We start from the raw sequence: 22,622 nt of genomic DNA on the forward strand, positions 1-22,622 counted from the left end.
TTTTATTTGGCAAATTTCTCTTAATGGAAGCCTGATGATTCAGTTAAACTGCACAGAAGATAAGTTACTGCGAGTTTTCATAGGGATACCACTTGAAAAGTTTCTATTTGAGAATTCAAGTCTTTTTTCTCCTAAGAAAAATTTAGTGAAATCCATTTTGTATTTTATTTTATAAGTTAATGTTATACTTTGGTGACTAATTCAGTCTCATCTTTTTTTTTTTTTTTTTTTGTATAATTAACTGCTAGATTTTTTTTAATGCTGCTTATTTCAAAGAGAAATAATGCTTAAAAGATGTGAAACATTTAATCCTTGAATGCTGGAACCACTTTTAAAAGTATTATAAGCACATCTGTATTACATTACACGGGGAAGAGAATGTATGCTTTCTGTGGCCTTTGGGTACTAGAGTGGCTGGTTCAAGAAAACTGGGTATTTTGCATTTCAAGTCTCTTTTCAACATAAAAAATATTCTGTGATTCTAAAATAAAGAATTTAATTCCAGGGTTGAGGTGTGTGGTCAGGCAAACATAAGTAAACTTTTGGTTTAACATTTGTTCTCTCACTTTGTCACCTACTTTTTAAAAAGAAATCAGTTTTTTACAGTGGGCTTGACTTTGCATTTTGTTAAGTTCTTCTGTTTTCCCTTATTTGACAACCATTACATGGGACAAACTTAGAACACAAAGAAATCGCTACACCAGTTCTTAGTAAGTGTGCTATATGTTTCAGTCAGCTGCACGTTATGGGGTAAATAATATGTTACTAATTAAGAAATACCAAAGTTTGGGAAGGATTTACTCTTAAAATTATAGCAGATTCAAGTGTAGACTAATGATAACCTCACTTTTGAGCATTTGTATTCCAGTATGTTTTTTTGAGCAGGAGGGAAAGGATGGAGTTACAGCTATGAGGCTGGGTGTCCCTGGGGATGTGTGTTGTGCACGTGGATATCATCTATCATTGGTACAGAAGAAAAAGTAGAGAACTTCTGTGTATTTGTGGACATGTTCTCTACTTTTTCCTCTGACATGACATGATACTCACATGTCAACACATTCCTATTTGTGACTCCCTGAAAGCTAGCTGAAATTCCACCACTTTCTCTCTTATTCAAGAGAGCAGGCAAGGGAGAATCTTAGCAGAATGCATCTTTAATCAAACCAATTTTTTAAAAAAGTTAAGGACATGAGAATCTCATACCTTAAGGAATATAAGCATCTAATTACCTGTAACATATTTGACAGCTGTGTCATACATGATACCATGACTGACAAACTCCATATTTCTTATATTTTGTGCTTTTGCTTCATTCAGAAATCCAAACCTGGTTTTTAAAATTTTTTTTAAAAGGTCGTATTTAATTCTTTACCAATATAAATTTCTGGAAACTATATTTAGAATGAACATTTACAAAAGTATGTTGTAGTTAGTTATTTTACTGATATATATTACTAGAAATTATTCTGCATGTGACAATATTTGTTTTTCTTTAAGGCTAAAATTAAGTATATTTGAAGAATTTCAATTTTTAGGTAGTCATTGTTTTATCCAAGAAAATTTTATGATACATTAAATATAGATATTATATAAAAGTTAGTCTTTATTTCTTATGATATGAAAATGAATGACTTATTCTAGAGCTTTCCTAATTTCAATTTGTTTGATATGCTTTTGATACAGCTTTAGAACCTCCATAATAATGGCTCTTTTACCTGTTTTTTTAGTAGTATTTAACTTACTTTATTATAAAGAAATAACTACTGAATTAATATTATCACCATTTACAAATTCTTTAATATAAGGGACTCTGCCATATTTTATTTGAGTATTTTTAATGTTAAGAGTACTTTCTTGTTTTGCTTTTTTATTATAAGATATTATGAATTGGATCCTCACAAAAGTCTCCTTGACAATTTGAGGAACAAAGTGATCACTGAGTACCCAACATTACATGTGGTATTAAAAGAATCCAATAAAGGCATGAATGTTCTTCACCTAGGTAAGTATAAGTTTGTTTCTGTAATGCTGAGAATAATTCTAGTGAAACTGAAGCAGTTAGGGCTGTGTTTCTCTATGTGTTTTTTTCCCACTAGATTTACACACTTAACTGAATTTACTCTGTAGCTACAGTTAATACTGTAAATGACTAAATGAAGGAGCTGCTCTTTCTGTCTGGTTTGAGAGCATGTGAGCTTATAGTATCAATTTAAAATGAATGAGCCTGACCTGTGGTGGCGCAGTGGACAAAGCGTCAACCTGGAAACACTGAAGTTGCTGGTTCAAAATCCTGGGCTTGCCTGGTCAAAGCACATATGGGAATTGATGCTTCCTGCTCCTCCCCCTTTCTCTCTCTCTCTCTCTCTCTCTCTCTTTCTCTTTCTCCCCCCTCTCTAAAATGAATGAATGAATAAATAAATAAATAAAATTAATGAATTAGTTTAAATGTCTGGCTATCAAAAGATACTCTCTGCTTTATTGGCTTCTTTGTGTTGCCTTTTTTTTCCCCCATTGATTTTTAGCAAGAGAGGAAGTGAGAGAGAGACAGGGATACTGATCTGTTCCTGTATGTGCCCTTACTGAGGATTGAACGCGCAACCTCTGTGCTTTAGGACGATGCTCTAAACAACTGAGCTATCCAACCAGGACATTTACATTTTTTTCTTCTTTTAAGCTAGTAGTCTTTAAGTAACTGTCTGTCATGATCAGATAAATGTAATCCCTAGTTAAAAAGTCTTTTTTTTTAAAGAGATACCTAAAATGAGAGATTGCAAAAACATTCCTACTGTCCTACCATATAGAAATAGAAATGTTGTAAGGAAAATTACATTTCAAATTTTAACTGTATTTAAAATGATGTGCCATAAGGATCAAGTGCCATTGCCTTAACCCTTTATCGCCTTTTATTTCTAAACCCACTGTTTTAAGTCTTTGAGTTTGTTTTCTTGCCTATATTCCTTGGCATTTTCGTGATTCTTTAGAAGTATACACTTTTCCCTCTTTGGTGAGCAGTGGAGTTGTGATGAAATGCTGGATAGAGCTGAAAGTGGTGTATGTAAAAGTTTAGTTATAAAATGACTTATCCATATTTGCAAGTATTGATGAAAGTAAGCTAATTGTGTTTCTGAATGCAGATTCTAGAGGATGAATAAAATCCAAAAATTACTTTTTAAAAAGGAGAGAAGCTACTTACCTTAACTCAAAACCATTAGATACCACTTTCAGCTAAGAATTACAGGTGCAGCCTGACCTGTGGTGGCACAGTGGGTGGATCGTCGACTTGGAATGCTGAGGTCACGGGTTTAAAACCTTGGACTTGCCTGGTCAAGGCACATATGGGAGTTGATGCTTCCTGCTCCTCCCCCTCTTCTCTCTCTCTCTCTCTCTCTCTCTCTCTCTCTCTCTGTCTCTTCCTCTATCTCTCCTCTCTTAGAAATATGAATAAATAAAAAAGAATTAAATAAAAAAGAATTATAGGTACAGACCAAGTTTCATTGTAACAAACTCCACAGTACCATAAAATCCTTGGATTGGATTGAACTCTATTTTTAAAGATAATATTACTTGAAATACCTAGTTTGGGTTTTATTGTTATACCAGCATTATAGACTGTAACAGGCATTAACCTTTGTTGTAAGGTGTTCTCTGTACCTGTGTATAGTAGCTTTTTTCCTTGGCAAAGTTAATAGGAGAAAATGTTTTTTCCATGTGGCCAACATTTTGTCAGTGCCATTGTTGGAAACTAGATTTTTAATTAGGAAATGTTAAGTTTCTAATAATCAGTTATAGATCTCTAAATCTTGAGGTTAATTCTTGACTGTATTTTTCAAAGTTTAAGACTATTCAATTTTATTTCTCAAATTAAATTAGAAATTTTAATTTTAAATAACCAGTTTCGCTTTTTTAAAAGGTTACTTTTTCCTTAATATAATTCACATAGCTCTCTATAAATGTTGGTTTCAGGGAAAGTTGTTTAGTAATGTGGATTACTAGCCAGTGCAAACACTGTCTGTGTAAATAAACATAGCACACACAGCTCCTCTTTCACCTTGTTTAGGAATGCACACTGAAGTAAGGCTTCCTGTAATGAAGCAAAAAGAAAAGGCTACTTTTGTAGTGTACTTGGAACCTTCTTCAGTAACATTTGCTATTTTTTGCTGGGTATATGATATGTGACTTATTTACAGGAAGCACAAGTGGCTCGTGCTTTCAGTCTAGACTAGAGGATCATTTAGAGCTGCTGTAGCAAAGAACTAAAGACAATCTGACAGGATTTGAAGAACCACACCAGTGTTGTCACATCATAAATACATAGACTATAAAAAAAAATGCCAGGTCCCTGGAGGGGTAATTAAGTTGGTTAGAGCATCGTCCCAATACGTCAAGGTTGCAGGTTCAGTCCCCGGTCAAGGCACATACAAAAATCAACCAATGAATGCATAAGTAAGTGGAACAACACATTGCTGTTTCTCTCTTTCTCCCTCTTTTCCTCTCTCTCTAAAATCAATAAATAAGAAGAATGATGATGCCAGGTCTTCCCTATACATATATATCTTTGTGCAAGCACTTCAAGGTGTCTGTTTTTTTGTACTTCTCACAGCATTGGATATTTTGCCAGGTGGTCCCTTAATGCAGAAGTAGGGTTCTGTAAGAACAGGGCATTTTTGCCTGACTAGGTGGTGGTGCACTGGATAGAGCATCGGACTGGGATGTGGAAGACCCAGGTTCGAGACCCCAAGTTCGCCAGCTTAAGCACGGGCTCATCTGGTTTGAGCAAAAGCTCACCAGCTTGGACCCAAGGTCTCTGGCTCAAGCAAGGGGTTATTCGGTCTGCTGAAGGCCCGCGGTCAAGGCACATATGAGAAAGCAATCAATGAACAACTAAGGTGTCGCAACAAAAAACTGATGATTGATGCTTATCATCTCTCTCCATTCTGGTCTGTCTGTCCCTATCTATCCCTTTCTCTGACTCTCTCCGTCTCTGTAAAAAAAAGAAAAAAAGAACAGGGCATTTTCTTTGGAAAGCCTTGACATTCTTTCTTCAGAACCCAGAAGTTGGATTTTAATCTTGAGTTCATAGCACAAGATATCTCTCTTCTAGATTTGGGAAAATGTGTTTCTGGGCTGGGATTGAGTAGATTTCACAGTTGATAGTTGTTATAATCTTTGTTATGATTGTAGATTGCCATAATTTACTTTTTCAAAAATCTGCCTATATTGATGGGCAATAGACAAGTTTGTTAGCTTTTTGCTTTTTAAGGAATGAAAAAAAGTTGACTAAAAAGTTAAGCAGTTACTGTAGCCCACTAGATGGGAGATGTAGAGTGCTAACCACCCATCTTGTGGTCAGAATAGTGTTACTTGCTTCACGGATCCTTGTTTGCCAAAACTAACTAGTAGATCAGGTGACTCGATGAAAGCATGCTGCATTTCAGTCTAAGGAAAAAAGAATGGAGCTCTATTAAAAGAAGAAAACTAGGCAGCTTCAGTATTCAAAGAGAGGGAAAAGTTTTCTGCAAACTGTAATGCCAGATAGTACAAAGCCCTCTTAATTTAAAAATACCAGCAGAATATATTTCTCTGTTGTTCAAGATAACTCGAAATTAGAAAATGCCTCTGCCTTTGAGAAGGAATCCAATCCAGAATTGATTACTTGAGTTAGTGAAAATACCTGACATAGCAGCTATTCATACATCAGTCTCTTCTTGGCTGAATCCTTTCATTCGTTCTCCCTCCTTCCCTCTCTCTCTTATCCCTCCTTACCTCTCCTTTTTTCTCTTCGAGTATGTGTGTGAGGTAAAGGGGTAAGATAAGGGATGGATCTCAGGCACAGGAACACAGATGTAAGCTTTATAATACAGTAGGCACTATAATAGAGTTTGCATTAAGTGCAGAAAGAGCCAGAAGAGAAAACAACTAATTTGTAATATCATGGAGACACTTGAAGGACTCCACTAAAATTTATAAAATTCCACAAGGATTGAGACATATCTTGGATGGAAGCTATTTTAAGGCCTTACTCATAAAAAGAACTCAATAAACACCAGTTTGGTTGCTAGTACAATCTAAAATCTAGGTACTATCAGCAAACTCCAAAGAACTTGGCAATTGGAATATAAGGCAAGATCCAGATTTTTTTTTCTAGCACCAACTCTTACTAGCTTTGGGTGGGCCCTTGAACATTTACTCTGAGCTTCATTTTTCTTATGTATACAATGGAGATAAATGAGTATAAGCTTCAAGCAAAATAATTTGTATTTTAACCTTAATTTTCATAGTGTTTTTATGCATTATCTCTTTTTAGCTTCACCATACAATGAAATAAATAGAACATTCTGGTTCCCATTTTTTCAAATTAAAAACAAAAAAACTAAAAGATATAGTGACTTGCATTTATATTGACTCAGCAGGCACACTACACTGGGGGATAGACATAAGGAGGAAAGGTCTAGAGTCTGTCCCCAGGGTCCTCTCACTGTAGTGAGCAATCATAGACTTGCTTGCTCTAGTCAAGGCAGACCCTTGAAAGGAACTCCACTTCTGCTCTGCGCCTGCTTTCCGTGCAAGGAAGGAGATGGCGATTAGCTAGTCTTCTGTCAGCCACATTCACTCAATCTATACTGACCCTCAATTTTAAGTTAAAAAAAATTACAGAAAAATTTATCCCAACCATTCTTGGCTAGCCTATGTGATAATAGTGATCTGTTCAGTGGTGCACAAGTATGGGATCATAGCCACACTGAAGTGACCATTCCCAAGTCTTCCACAAAGTCAGGAAGGATGTTACTTCACAAAATGTAATTGCCGCTTTCAGACATCTTTTATCTATAGTGGCCAGAATCATATATCCCGGCTGCCTGGGACATGATATGGTTTGTCTGTGCCTGTGAGCAGTGCTGTTGGTATGCATCAGAAGGGAGGAGAGACGAGGGGAAACAACAGGCTAAATAGAAACAGTACAAACACTTGACTGTATGTTTATTTTTTTTCAGTGAAAAGTGAATCTACCAAGAACATTGGCAATGAAAATTGAGCACTTCTGGAGGAAGGAAATTCCCAGATTGCAGAGGACCGTGCATTGACTAGCTGTTAGGTGATTGTGGTATTGTTAGTGGGTGGATGCAATTTTTTGTTTTTCTGAAAAGTAATTAACCTAAAAAAATTTTTTTAAGTTGTATTTTCTAGCCTCTTGAATTGACTTACAAGGTCCTTTATTCCTATTAAGAACTCCTCTTTTGCACCTGATTGGCATAGTGCTTCTTATAATTAGATCCTGACTTTTAGTATACTGCATTGTGTAGGCTGAAAACTTTTCTGTGTGGATGCAAGACCAAACCTGTGTTAGCCACAAAGTTGTCAAAGGCCACGCAGTACACTAGCTAGCCATCCGTTGCCCATTCTTGGCTTTGGAATTTATATGTAACTAACCCTTTTGAGATGACTGAATGGGTCTTTTATACTTGGGTAGCACCCAGTATGATGTCTTGTATAAAGGCTGAATAAATACAAATGGCTACTATTTCTTATATTCAGTTCAGAAAATCAGTGGCTCCACATTCTTTGAACCATCACTGCTCACAAATTTGGCCACACTTGTTCACACACTGAGCTGTGTCTTATGAATTCTGTGTCTTTTATGCCATTTCTACTCTAATTGTCATTGCCACACAGGGATGTTGTGATGCCTGGTTTTATGCTATGTTTTGAAACATCTAGCGATCACTAGAGAAAAACACTTGGAACTCTTTAGTGTTGTTGTAATGTATATGTGTATTTAAGATATACCTGGTTTAATTTATACCTTATGGCAGCTCTGTATACATTATGATCTCACATATTGAAATTAAATTTTTCTAATTTTATTGGAATTTATACAGTTATGAAGTTGTAACATGCATGACTAGAAAAGAGTAAAAGATTATTACATCTGTGTTGCATCTGTGTACTTAATAGTTAAGAAAACAACAATAAAACCGGACATTAATGAAATGCATTTTAGTTTATAATTGGAATAAGTTTTAGACCAAAAGGAAACTAGAGGCATTAATTAAAGAGACTTGCCTGACCAGGCGGGGGCACAGTGGATAGAGCGTCGGACTGGGATGCAGAGCAGAGGACCCGGGTTCGAGGCCCCAAGCTCACCAGCTTGAGTGCAGGCTCATCTGGTTTGAGGAAAAGCCCACCAGCTTGAACCCAAGGTCACTTGCTCTAGCAAGGGGTTACTTGGTCTGCTGAAAGCCCACGGTCAAGGCACATATGAGAAAGCAATCAATGAACAACTAAGGTGCTGCAACGCGCAATGAAAAACTAATGATTGATGCTTCTCATCTCTCTCTGTTCCTGTCTGTCCCTGTCTATCCCTCTCTCTGACTTACTCTCTGTCTCTGTAAAAAATAAATAAATAATTGAAGAGACTTGTAAAGATTAGAAATATGGAAAAAAAATGAGAAGACAAGCCTAGAAGAAACTTGTGGAACACAAATATATATAACTTGGGGTAGAAATTGGAAGAGAATCCAAAGACAGTAATGCCACAGAGCCCCTTGGTATAAAAGTAATGGTGGAAATGGGTTTAATAGGAAATAAGGCCATGCAATTTGAAATATATATACACTTCCTAAAGCAACATCAGAAATCTTCTCTCTCACACAGTAAAAATTTGTGTAGAATTATGTCATTCTACAATATTACTGGGGAGACAACTAAATGGGATTTCAAGAGATTAATCTAAAAGGGAAATTTGTCTTCTTGAAACAGACAAGAAATAAGATGAATTTAATCAAAAGTGTGAGTAGATGAAGAGAATTGTTATTGGGAAAAGTGGGATAAAGTACACATGAACATGTGATCTGAACATCAGGATGGAGAGGAATTTCCTGACAGTGAAATCTGTTATGATGTAGTCTCATTTCCAAGAAAAGGGTTGAGTTCCATCCCTTCTAGAATTTAAACTGAATACTGGACAAAACCCAAAGAACTTATCCTATGTTTTGCCCCTGCCCAGAAGGAAAAGGAAAGGGAAAAATCTGCCTGATTTAATAATGCACCTTTGCCATCTCTATTGTCTAGAATTCTATGAGACTTTTCAATTATAGACTATTCCTTAAGAATGAATTTAGCACAGTTCCTTTAAGTATAACTATCAGCTCATTTGAGTAATGTGTACCTTTATTCCCACAGGATTTACAATAAACATATGTTTTAGTGAATAACCATGTTAACTGCTTGGAGGGGATGAAATTGGAATAATTTATTGAGAGACCTAGAAGTTTATAGTATTGAGACCCAATTTCTTTTTTTGACGACCCTATCTATTTTGGATGCTTAACAAATTCTGATGCATAAACAAATTCCCTGACCTATGGTAAGTGCAACATCATGCATTGTTCATGACTCATATTTTAAAAGGATAAAAGCTCCACCTGGCCTTCTTTATTTTTTAAACAATGATTTCAAAGTGAAGATAAGCTTTTCATAATTGCTAATTATCACATATGGGATTAATAGCCATAAATTATAGTAAACAAAGCTTGCACCTGTTCATATTATAAATATAAATTAAAGAGAATTACTATCATTTAACTCTATAATTTAAGTATAACTTAAATATAATTTAAATTTAACTATATAATTTAAATATAAAGATATTTAAGAATCCAAAGTGTAGTTGAGCCAATTTGTTTCCCTTTAACAAGTAGTGGGATTCAGATTTCACAATGTAGAGTAAAACATTAAACATGTTAACTATAATGCCAAAACTTTTTCTTTATATATTTTGTATAATTTGGCTGACGTATACAAATATGTTGTACTTGATTTCATATTTGTCATTAATTATTTTTCTGTTCAGCCATTTCATATAGGAAGAAGACAGAAACAAATAAATCCTCTCTCTTCAGATCATGGCAGTTTTAACCTATCCCATTAGCATAGCCACTAAAATCTACTATTAGGAGAAAATAGTCATTAAATTAAGTGTCAACTCTGGGCACTGAGGATAGCTAGGTTGGTCTGAGCGCATCAGCTTAGGCACTAAAAATAGCTCAGTTGATTTTGAGCATCAACCACATATGGTGGTTGCTAGGGGGACCCCAGTCAGGCACATGCAGGAGTCTGTCACTGTCTCCCCTCCTCAAAGAAGAAAAAAAAAGTATTATTTTCAGGAAGATATTGTGCACTTTTGATTATTAATCAGTTGGCCCTCAGTTGCAAGTAACAAACTCAGTTCATACTGGTGTCAGCCTAAAGTGCAATTGATTGGGTCATGTACAGGGAAGTCCACACATGACTGGGTTCAAACACCCAAAGAAGCTATCTTTCCGTCTGCCATATTTGCCTCTAATTTTTTTCTTCTTGGATTGGTTTTCTTGTCTCAGCAGACTCTCTCTTTGGGGCTGTTCTGTTGGGGGTGAGAGACAGTGAGGTAAGGATGGTAGATGGCAACTGTTGACAGTTTCTGCTTATGTCATCATAACCAAAGCATGGTAGCAGGTGATATGAAATTTGATAAGAACTTTGATTTTTCCCAAATTAGATGACATTTTATCCCTGTGCTGATCAGGAGAGAAGTTCTTCGAGAAAAAAGGGAAATTATCAGAAAAAGGAACCGTGTAGGGAACGGGAGGAAAGGTAGTGACTGAGAATACAAAAGTCACAGGTGTCCACTGCATGCTATTTGAATTTCGAGTAGCAAGAAGTTTCTGATATGTAGTAACTTTTCAAAATTAACACAAACAATCCCTCAGTGGCTTTAACTAGAAATTTTAATTCCTTTGATGCCATTACTGCTTTGCCTTTACGGGCTTTTAAGAAATGCTTTACATTTGCCTTTGATTTTGTGTTGCTACTGGTTTGATCAGATAGATGCACATAGCACCGGTCCATTTCCATCATGGATTTGGGAACTTCCAATTGCATCAACATTAGAGAAATAATCATTTTAGAGAAATATTCATTTTGAAATTAGAATTGTACTGAGGGGAAATGCTTGAAAAAATAAAGACAACAACAGTAAAAGTTGGCCCTTAAATAAACCTTTGGGGATCTGTACTTAATTATAAAGTCTTTTCTTTCAACTTTGATCAGTGGAAGCTATCTAGAGGATATGTGCCTGTGTTCTTCAAAATGAACTATAATGTATACATTTCCCGTATTGAAGTGTGGCAGACCACTCGTTTTGAACTTCATAACCAAATGCATTCTTTTTTTTTTTTTTTTTTTTCTCATTTTTCTGAAGCTGGAAACAGGGAGAGACAGTCAGACATACTCCCGCATGCGCCCGACCGGGATCCACCCGGCACGCCCACCAGGGGCGACGCTCTGCCCACCAGGGGGCGATGCTCTGCCCATCCTGGGCGTCGCCATGTTGCGACCAGAGCCACTCTAGCGCCTGGGGCAGAGGCCACAGAGCCATCCCCAGCGCCCGGGCCATCTTTGCAGCCTTGGCTGCGGGAGAGGAAGAGAGAGACAGAGAGGGAAAGTGCGGCAGAGGGGTGGAGAAGCAAATGGGCACTTCTCCTGTGTGCCCTGGCCGGGAATCGAACCCGGGTCCTCCACACGCTAGGCCGACGCTCTACCGCTGAGCCAACCGGCCAGGGCCCAAATGCATTCTTTAACCTTTGATGAGCTACTACACGACTCAGCTATTAGGTTTTATTTTCTTGCTGAATAATTATCAAAATTCTTCCCCTCCATGGGTTCCCAGGACTGGGCCCTAACTTGGCAGCATTCCTTCTTTTTTTTCACCCTTTCCTTCAGTCACAAAATACATGAAGGTTACCATGTGAGCATCAGGCTTTTCCCCACCCGAGGGCCTCTCCTCTTTCATTGTCTCCGACCGTGTGCTCTGCCTGTCCCGAGGGGCAGCTGAGCAGTAGCGGCAGCGTTCCTCCCATGTGGACGTGGTGTTTGTGTTCATGGTGTATGTCTCCTGCTTGGCTGAAGCTAATGTCATCCTGGTTGTTAAATGATTTTAGTATCATACTGGTAATAAGAGTAGTAATTAATATGTATCAGTAGTTTACTAAATACCAAGCACTAACAAGCACTTTAAAAACAGCAACTCTTTTCGATTTTCACAGCAATCCTACAACAGTCAAGTCCTGCAGTTAGTACAAAAAACTCAGTAACACCAACTGGGTCCATGATGAGCCTGTACAGCTAGCTCTCTAGGAATTGCTAGCACCTAACTATAGGTTTAAAATCCATTCTGTAGTTTGGCACCACATGATGGCAGAGGTCCATCCGGGTTAAAATACCAGTGGGGACAATTCTGAGTTGGTCCTGTGTCTGACTTGCATTTCTAGGATAACAGAGTGAATCCAGGAATCTCTCAGGTAGTTGATGCCCACTTCATCAACCTGATCGGAGGTAAACCCACCCTGTGCCTCCCCATTTCCTGAGACAGCCTGCCATTTCCTCGCCTGGCTTTACCTTTACTTTCATAATCCTCACCTTCACCAAGAGTTAAGACTTTGAGCCCACATGAATTTGTGAACAGGTACTAGGTAAAGAAGGGAACTTACTCATGTTATTTTGGGCAGCATTAATGATGGGAAGGGCTATAAATCATTTTACAGATCAGAAAACCAAGGCTCATAGAGGTTAAAGCTTCCTTTTTTTTTATGTTTATTGATTTTAGAGAGAAAGGAAGGGAGAGATAGGAATATCAATCTATTCCTGTATGTGCCCTGACCAGGGATTGAACTGGCAACCTCTGTGCTTTGGGCCGATGTTCTAATGAACCAAGCTATCTGGCCAGGGCAAAAAGCATATTCTTAGGTCAAACTATTAAATGATAAATAATGGAGCTTGGATGTTTTTCTTCTCTTAATTTCTCTCTCTGCCTGGCATTATCTTTCTTCCTGTCTATGTAATTATTGATAAAATTCTTCTATGTTTAACTGGGCTTGGAGCCAAACCTGTGGTTGATACTTGCATCTTCCCAGCATCAAGTCCAGTTTCTGGCATAAAGTAATTCCTGAATAAAGACTGGGTGTTGAGATGAGGTGGGAGCAGTAGGGAAACTTTCTAGGTTGAAAACAAACAACAACAAAAAAAATTAAGGCTGTCTGATAGATTGTTATCTCTCAATCTATAGCAAAGCCCTGACTAATAGGATAGTATTGATAGCTAAAAACTTAGAACTCATCATAAGCTAGGCACCATTCTAAGCACATCACAACTGCTAATTATCAACTCTTCACAATTCTATGAGGTTAGGCACTGCTATTTTCATTGAAGCTAGAATGTCATTTATTATAAAATGTGCCATTTTATGTAACACTAAGAAAAAATTCTACCAATTATGACAATGCTTATTTTTTTTAGTTTGACAAAGTTATTGCTATTTACTAAGGCATTTGTCTCAGCCGTGTCTGTCTCCCACCTTAACCATACAGTCATATTTCATTTGCGTCAAGAAAAGAATGTGCAGGGGAGGAATGTTATTTTAACATAAACAGTAAGATGGACAAAAATTAAGTTTGCCTACATTAAAACAAGTTAAATTTGTGTATCTTAATATAATTAAACCATGTAAGTAAGAGCAATAGTTCTATATACATGTCCATTGTTTTACTTGGGGCTTCCTCTAAACTTAAATGCAAGTGAACAAAGTGCTAGATATATACAGGCTGCTTCTCTAGGGTTATGACATAATGCTTTTTAAAAATTCAATTTAGAATGATTATTCATCTATAAAGAGCTCTTTTCGGCATTTTATTTCATCAGCCTGACTCCCATCAGTTGTAAGACACAGCATTTTGTATACCACTGAGAACATGGCTTACTTAATTGTGTGACACACCCTGCTTGCCACGGTAAAATATGAAAAAAGAAAAGTGCAGAATTTATGTACAATAGCATCAAGACAAGTTTTTATATCATTCTTTGCTTATATAAAAAGAAAAGCATAAGTGAAATTAGCTGGGTAAGCCATTCCTAAACTTCACATTCCGTCTGACATTTGTGACAGAGACCTCGTGGTGCAGCTTCTCTCACTGAAGTACTTCACCACTGTTTCTGCAATTTCGTCAAAGTTCTACAAGGTCTGATGCTGGTTTTCTTGACCAGGTGTGTTAACAAAAGGGCTTCTGTCCATGATCAGGACAATGATTTGTGGACTGAAATCTTGAAGGGTTGCAGTTGTCTGTTCATGCCTCCAAAATTAACCACCAAGTCTACATGTACACAAGCAATAACAGCCTCAAGACTGGCCTGGCCTAAAGCTGTTTGAGACCAAAGATTTCAGAGATGTTACAGTGTAGGCTCTAGAGTCGAGTAAGTACAGGACGATCACCCCTATTTTATATGGGCAAGAAAACTGAGTTCCAAACAGATTGGTCACATGAGAAGTACATGTTGTAGGTGAGCCAGGATTCAAACCGAGGCAAGCTGAGCTTCAGAGGTCACCCCTCCGTGGGCTCAAGCCATCCTAAAGTCCTACTGTATTTCATGATGATTTGGAGTGAATACTGTAGTTTACTGCCACTTAAAAATGGAAATAATTATTTTAATAAGCTACTTGATCAATTTTTTTTTTTTTGCAAAGGTAGAACAGTTTCTTCATAATTTGTGAAACTACTTTTCTTGGAGGCTTTTCGATGTTGGACTACAGGCTGCACTTCTCTTAGCAGGTTTAGTTTCTGTCTTTTATAATGTTACATGTTTTGCTGTTTTGGGCATAACAACTTTAATCACTTCCGTTATTTTGAAACCAGCTATTAATGCTAATACTATTTTCTTTCAGTGGATTCAAAGGTAGGATATTAGTATCAAGTCTGTTGCAGTGTCCATTATGAATTACGCACCACTGAACTGAACACAGCTCAAGGCGGGTGCAGCAGACCTCAGGGAATGTAGCTGTCCAGGACTACATTGGTGAAGGGCATAAGGGTGCAAAGACACCTGTTAGTGACTGTCACCGTGACTTGATATTGAGCTGCAGGAGGAACACGTGCTTGGTATGCTGGGGGCTCCATCTGAAAGCTGTTGGGCATTGTCTCTCACAGCGCAACTTGGGGGCCAGGCTAGGGGGAGTCAGGACAACCAAACAAGAAGTGTGATTTCAGGACCTGTTGGAATTCTGGGGAAATGATGGCTTCAGAAGTGGAAATGGGATGTTTGGAGAAAATTCATGAAAAGGCTGGAGCATATAAATAAATAAAAGGCCTTGTAAACAGTAGAATATGAGTCTTAATTCTTAATTTCATGGAATTAAAGCAAGTGTTCATGCTCTGAACTATATAACCAAGGAGAGCTAAACTAAGCCACATGATTTTCAAAAGGGCAGTTTCCTATCGGATAGGTAATGTTGTATGTAACTATCAAATAGTGGTTTTGCTTCTGTATTTCAGAAAAACGCCCCTTCTCCCAGGTTTCTGCTAAGTACTTGAAGTTATTTTTGCTGTGGAAAGAGATTGTCGCACACTACCTCTTGGTATCATGATTTCTTTTGGCTCCTTGAACAGTTGATTCTAGTTGAAGTCCATATGGTATGAATCTGTGGTGCAAAGACAGTCCCTAAAGCCCAATAACTTCTTATTTTTCCTAGAGCCCTGTGGTCCTATGCTTCTTGACTGCTGCTCTGTGTTCCTAAAGAAAAACAGTAGAGTCTGATCTCTGTGTTTTGAAGTTTCAGTGGTTGGTTAACCAGATGCTGTGATGCTGTGCTTTAGGGTCCCTGCCAACATAGAAGAGACAGCAACTTTTTCCATGTTCCTGACAGATTGGGAGGTGTTTTTTCAAAGTCTCTGCTTCAGATCTCTGCCTGGAAAGGTTTGTCAGTTGTTCAGCCAACATTCTTGGCCTCTGCAGCTAGTGCAGCTAAGAAGCCTGTAAATAGTTTCTGCCACATTTGGACCCTCACAAACAAAACTTCTAAGTATTGGAAATGGAAAACTCGAGGTAGCAAGGAAAGCCAAGTGCGAGCGGGCAGCCGGTCTTCCAGGTAAAGAATTAATGGGACTCTGAGAAGGAAGCTACTGTTTGTGGCTGACCTGTGTGTGGACAGGCCAAGGGAGAGCGTGATCCAGAGGTTCTTTTCTCTCTTTCCCGAGTGGCAAGGAGAGCAGTTGTAAGGTTCGATGTGATTTTTTTCTCTAAGCAATCATAGTCTTCTTTCCCCTGCCGAACTGGTGTGCCCCTTAGGGGTGAGAGGGAAAGCAAGTTCTTTCTCAGGTCTTTTAGTGCATCAAAAGTACCTTACTTGAAATTCTGTAACTTAACTCACCCAAAAGTACTTTATAATCTGTAATCTCCTATACTCCTATTTAATAGTTCTCCAAAGAGTAGTCATGATTCTATAAGCTTAGGCCAAGTGATGGTACAAGTATAAATTATATTAAAGGGTATGGTGAAAATCTGTTGTTTGCCACCCAGCATGCATCCACCTGCTTTCTGGTAACCATACCTTGTGCCCTTTGGGAAACTACCAGCTTCCCCCGTCAGCTATCTGGTTTGGATGGGATTAAGCCCAGCGTCAGGTACTGAGCAGGATTTCATCAATCTGGACAGCAAAATGTCCTACCTGCGACCAATCAGTGCTTGGTTCAAACTGCAGGGGATGGGAGCTGGTGCAATCTAAGGGAACCACAGCACAGGCAGGGCACAGACTCCTCCCTGCGGTGAAGAGGGGAGGCTCAAAGCAGGTGAGCCTGTTTTGCTACTCTAAGGGTAGCCAGGCTGAAACTGGTGACAACGCAGAGGAAGCTGATTAGGTCTAGATTAAGCCAAGCCATCTATCCCTGTGGAATGTTCGGTTGTATTAGCCAGTACATTCCTTTTTTATTTCTTTCTTATTTGAGTTTCTTTAAGTTGGATTTTCTGTCAACTCTATCAGAATTTAATACCAGGAAATGAAGTGTGGCAAGTTATAGACCCTGGATTATGGAATTGGCTGAGTCAAGATGGTAAGGAGAACCTCTGTATCCTCGGCTTAGAATGTTAGCAGGGGTTACAAAGGAAAAACAATCTTAACTGTCCCTTAAGGACATTTTATAGAAGTTGCACACAACATTTCTGTTGACCTATTTGCAGAACTTGGCCATGTGGCCACACTTACTTGCGAGGAAATGGAAGAGTTTATTCTGGGTGGCAATGTGCCTAATTAAAAGTTACAGATCTTACTTAGTGGAAGGATTAAATGAGTATCGGGGGGTAAATAACAGTCTTTGCCACAATTGGCTATTGGCAATTCTTGCTTTGTGGTACTGTAATAATTGGTTATTCCATTGTCTAATATATATTGGCACCATCAGAACATAGTCTCCCTGGACTGCTGCAGCATTAAGAGACTTGGACAAAAAATTCAGGCTATAGGATGTGTTTTGTAAATCTTTTAAGAAAGAGAGGTGTGTTTTGAAACTAATGCTTCTAAAAACCAAGAAGGAATGAAATAAAGCCTTGCTACAAGAAACACTTTCTGCCTGTGATCTGCAGTCTAAGTCAACTAAGTACAGTAGTCTGGATCCTTGTCTCAATGGAAAAGCCAAATTCCTCCCTCAATTTGTTAATTTAAGCAAAAGAAGGGAGAAGGGAAAAGTATAATAAAGATTAGGACCTGAAATAAGTGATCTTCCAGGCCTCTTCTAGAATCCTCTTGTTATACCCTTCCAACATGTCAAAAGGGACATTCTTGTCCCTGAAAAGATGCTGGTGGTGTGCAGCCTTCCAGAAAAAGGACAGTTGCTGTTCCTTCCCTCTCCTGGTCATTGCTTTGCATTGTCCCATACAAAGGCCAATATGGAATCAGAAGCCACTAATTTACAGCCATCTAAACCTATGTTATAAAATGAGAACTATTAATCAACTAGATCTCTAGTTACTACCCATGGAATTGACCAGTGTATTAATCAGGGTTCTCCAAAGAAACAGCACCAATAGGATGTAGATATATAGATAGAGTGAAATAGATTTATTACAGGAATTGGCTAGTTTGATTATGGAGTCTGGCAAGTCCCAAGGTCTGCCTAGTGAGACGGCAAGCTAGAGTCCCAGGAGAGCCGATGTTTCATTTCAAGCCTGGAGGAATGTCCCAGTTCAGAGCAAGAAGAGAGTCAGCCTTTTGGTTATATTCAGGCCATCTTCTGATTGGCTATGTCCCACCCACGTAAGAAAAGGCAATCTGCTTTACTTAGTCTTCAGATTTAAATGTTAATCTCATCCTAAACACCCTTACAGAAACATCTAACAGGGGTCCCCAAACTTTTTACACAGAGGGCCAGTTCACTGTCCCTCAGACCGTTGGAGGGCCGCCACATACAGTGCTCCTCTCACTGACCACCAATGCAAGAGGTGGCCCTTCCGGAAGTGCGGTGGGGGGCCGGATAAATGGCTTCAGGGGGCTGCATGCGGCCCGCAGGCCGTAGTTTGGGGACACCTGATCTAGAATGATGTTTGACCAAATATCTTGAGCATCCTTGACTGCAGCCCAGTCAAGTTGTTGCATAAAATTAACCATCACAACCAAAAACACAAAGATGGGAGCCAACTATAATTATGAGAGATTTCCATCACAGATAAATCCCCAACTCTGACAAAGATGATTGCCCAACCCATAAATCTGTCCTCGGGGCCCAACAAGCAGTGGCTGTGAAACTGCCTAGTCCTCCGAAGAGGCTCTCACAGGAATAATGGACCAGGGAGATCCTGTTGCAGAGTGAAATAAAGGCTGCCCCAAAAGTTTACTGTAGAACAGGGAGTCTTTGCCATTCCTGTCCAAGGAGATTGTCCTGTGTGTGAAAACTGATCCCCTTTACAATTTTTGGAATATTTATTGTAGTTGTGTTTTGTCTCTCCTATTAGATGTAGGGTGTGGTTAAAATTATTTACCCACAGATTACTGAACCATGAAGAGTCACTTGACATGATTTGCACATTGGCATGAAATGCTGGACTTGGAGCTAGCTTTAGTAACTGGATGAGATTTCATATTACTTCCCTTTGGCAGGGATAGAGCTATAACCTGAATATGTAGAAGCTGTGGGTTGATGATAGTGAGCCAAAGGCTGGATTGTTCCCTGTTGGTTAGTCCTTCGATCTGGTTCTCCACACGTCCTTTGAGAACTACTTGCCTTCATTCTTAAGAGTATGGTTTGGTTGGGACTAATACCCTGTTTGCCCCATTCTACCCTCTTAGTCACAGTAAATCCATACCAGAGTGAAACCCAGTTTTTTCCTGGGAATACTAGAACTTAATCTCTATTCCCCATTGGGCTAACTTATGTGGGGATGTGAGCTTTAGAACTGCCGTCACCATTTTGGGTGCTGCAAGGGGAGCCAGCCTGAGAATCCACCTGCAAGGAGAGCTCAGACAGGGATCCTAGTAACAATGGTTTGCCTTCCTTTTCCAGTCATTCTGAGTGCTTCCCCCTCGTTTGCCACAACAACAATAACAAAGTTGTCTAAGTGATACAGAAAGTGTGGGGGAATTTAAATGAGTACCTCCTTCTAGTGGTCTTGTCATCTTCTCCCAACAGCTCTCCCCTGTGGTCACCTTCAACATATGTGATTGAAATCTGCAAAACCACAAAATCTTAGGATCTTAGAACCAAAGGATTATAGAGATTAACTAGTCTAGAGATCCCAAGGTGCCTCAGAGTTGATGCAGGTGATTTTTAGGTGACTCATGAATATTTTAAGTTTTAATAAATGTAATTAGTATAATGAATCTTAGTAAAATGCAACTAGCATTTTCACATCAAACTTGTGATTTCACAGGTGTTAAAGTAATACTTTTACTTAAGGGAATACTTTTTACTTAAGAGGAACTTGAAGCTTTGAGAGCTCAATAGCCTTTTTAGGGCTTACCCAAATGGTAAATTAACATTGAGAGATTGCAATCTTATACCTAGAAGGATCCTAGATATCATGAAGTCTCGTCCACTGTCAGAGTTCCTTCCAGAGCACGCCTCACAAGTGGTTATTCAGCCTTTGTTTGAACACCTCCCAAGGATGGGACGCTTATCACCATTTGAGACAGCACATTTCATTTTGCAGTTCTGACAGTTAGAAATTTCTCCCTTATACTACCCCAAAATCAATCCCTTGAAATTTCTTTACATTTGGTTCCAGTTTTTCCCTCTGAAGCCACTACCCACCTTCAAACGTTTAGTTACTCTCCCCCCTTCACTTCACACGCACGCAAACACCAACCCTCTTCATGCAATGTGATTTTCACTCACTCCAGCATTTTCTTATTATTTTGAGGAGTTTTTTTAGTACTCAAATCTTTTTGTTGTTGTTAACACTGTGTGTCTAGAACACAACTTAATATATATACAGTGTAGGCTAACCTAGTGGATCTAGCTCACCCCTTCTCCTGGACCTTGTGTCTTTATTAAGGCAGCCTGGGATCACCATGTCCATGTTTGACCATTGAGTGACACCGTCTAGTTTCTTTCTCTTCTTTTTTTTAACCATCAGTCTAGTTAACTGGCTAATTATTTGAACCGTAGTTTACGATTTGTAATTTATTATTTTCATTCCATCATTTCAGTCTGTTGAGATTTTTTTTTGGATCTTGATTCTATCAGCCAATTTATTAAATCTGGGAGTGACAGAGCATGAGGGCTGCCCTTGAACTCAACAAAAGTAATTGCAGGATACATAAAAATGTAGTAAATGAAGAATAATAAATGTATGTAACCCAGAATTCGATAGACTAATGTGTACTGAAAATATTAGTTGGGCTTAACCTAGATCAGTGAAATATTAAGAGATATTTAGGAGATTATTCAATGTTTTTAACACAATGACCTAACCTTGTCTATCTTATGTCCCCGCTAGACAATATCAGAGATAGAACATTTAATTATACTAGTTAAAGGTCTAACTCAGCATGATATTTCTTACCAATGTCTCCCTGCTGTAGGAATAAACCTGTCTTTGGCCCCTAGAGCCAATTCAGTATACTGATGGAAGGAACTGGTTTATGAGTTAAATAGAACTAAATTCATATCCTGACTCTGACTTACTAGCTGAATGGCCTTTTGCAAGCTGTATAGCTTCTCTAAGCCTCAATTAACCAAGGACACAATATGGTACCTGTCTGAGGCTTGTGAGAATTACATATAGAGGTCCTTGAATAACATTTCATTGAATGTCATTTCGTTATGTTGATGAGATGCTGTAGGAACATAAATCTTGCTCATATTGATTAGCCTGTGGTAAAATTGGTTTTGTTGTATGTCTTTTCACTTAAAGTTTCAGAACCTATCAGCATTTTGTGAGGACGTACTATATAAAGCATCTTGGCTGTACGTATGATTGTTTCTAAATCTATTGATACACACACAAAATAACAAGAAAAGAGGAAAATAAAGATTAGTCCATGAAGACTGGAGGTGTGAGCTTATATACTTTGGTTTAGCCAGTTTATGTCCTGAAGTTCTTCAATCAGGATACTCTTAATTTTCTGAAGAAAATTCCCACGTCTCCTAGGGCTTCCCACATTGGGAGCAGTGGAGCTGTGAGGCTCAGAGCGCAGCTTTGATGAAGGAGCCCACAGAAACCAGCTGGAGATGTGTCCCTCACCAGTTTTCTAAACGGTACTGTGGGAGGCATTCCCTCTGTCAGGAGGCCACTCACTCTGAGTGTCTAAACCTCTCTAGAAGCATCCAAGTCCTCTAGACTTTCCATCCAAAGGGGTTTTAAGAGACCAAAAGCTTTAGTAGTGAAGAGACAGAAAAGGAGGAGCAGATGGGGTGTTTCTCTCCCACAGTATTTTTTTAGCCTGCAATTTGCCATCCCACCTGAGCACCGTTCTGAATGTAGAGAAGTCGCCGGGTGCATGTGTCTGGGCAGGCACGGCTTCCAAGGATTGTGCTTTCAAACACTGACTGGGCTTGCCAGCGTTGGGCGAGGGTGGCCTCATCTGCTCTGAGGATTATTGTCAGGCAGGAGGGTTTTAAATTTTAAATCCTAGTTTTTTTAACATGCAGGAAAACACCTGGCTTCCTACCCTGTGAAATAGATGGCTTCAGTTGGCTTTCTCTTTTTTGAAGAGTTTTTAGATCTAATGCTTTCTTTTTTCTTCAATGCCTAGATACCCATCCCCGGGCCCCACTGGTAGGACTCACAAAGGCTCCTAGGGTTGTACCTTTTGATGACCCCATGATTTATGCCAACGCCCCCTCTCACTGCCATTCCTATGACACGCAGTGCTGCTTTATTGAAACGGGAGTTCTCCCATCCAAGTACTAACCAGGCCCAACCCTGCTTAGCTTCCGAGATCAGATGAGATCGGGCGCGTGCAGGGTGGTGTGGCCGTAGACAGAAACGGGAGTTCTAACCAACATTTTTATTTGCAGCTTTTTAGGGGTATTTAATTAGTCATTCACCTCTAGGTGCGTGTGTGCATGTGTGTGTGTGTGTGTGTGTGTGTGTGCGCGCGCGTGCGCGCGCGTGTGTGTGTGCGTGCGTGTGTGTGTGTGTGTGTGTGTGTATGTGTGTGTTGTCCTTGGCCACATTGGTTGTGGCTTTTCTCTTTATTTCCATTTGTACAAGGTCACATTCAGAGCTCTTCCTCCCTGAGGGGAGGTTGCACATTCGTCAGTCACTTAATCTGCCTCCCATTTCCTTCTGTTGGGATCACACAGCCCTTCCTGAAGTATTACCATTTT

General features: G+C 39.0%; 1 protein-coding gene and 1 non-coding gene across 2 annotated transcripts in view; one reads left to right on the forward strand and one right to left on the reverse strand.

Moving 5' to 3' along the window:
* Positions 1–7,989, forward strand: part of ZNHIT6 (zinc finger HIT-type containing 6) — a 94,550-nt gene extending 86,561 nt beyond the window's left edge. The window contains exons 9-10 of the mRNA XM_066268759.1: positions 1,878–2,002; positions 6,993–7,989. Coding sequence (XP_066124856.1) covers positions 1,878–2,002; positions 6,993–7,033 — 166 coding nt within the window. The 3' untranslated portion in view covers positions 7,034–7,989. The remainder of the gene's footprint in view (positions 1–1,877; positions 2,003–6,992) is intronic.
* Positions 7,990–9,836: 1,847 nt separating this feature from the next.
* On the reverse strand, positions 9,837–9,979 carry LOC136332398 (small nucleolar RNA SNORA29). The gene has a single exon (XR_010730666.1). It is a non-coding gene; the product is annotated as a small nucleolar RNA SNORA29 (small nucleolar RNA).
* Between the last annotated feature and the right edge of the window lie 12,643 nt (positions 9,980–22,622).

This window comes from Saccopteryx bilineata, chromosome 3 (assembly GCF_036850765.1).
Source record: "Saccopteryx bilineata isolate mSacBil1 chromosome 3, mSacBil1_pri_phased_curated, whole genome shotgun sequence".
In the NCBI taxonomy this organism is placed as follows: Eukaryota; Metazoa; Chordata; class Mammalia; order Chiroptera; family Emballonuridae; genus Saccopteryx; species Saccopteryx bilineata.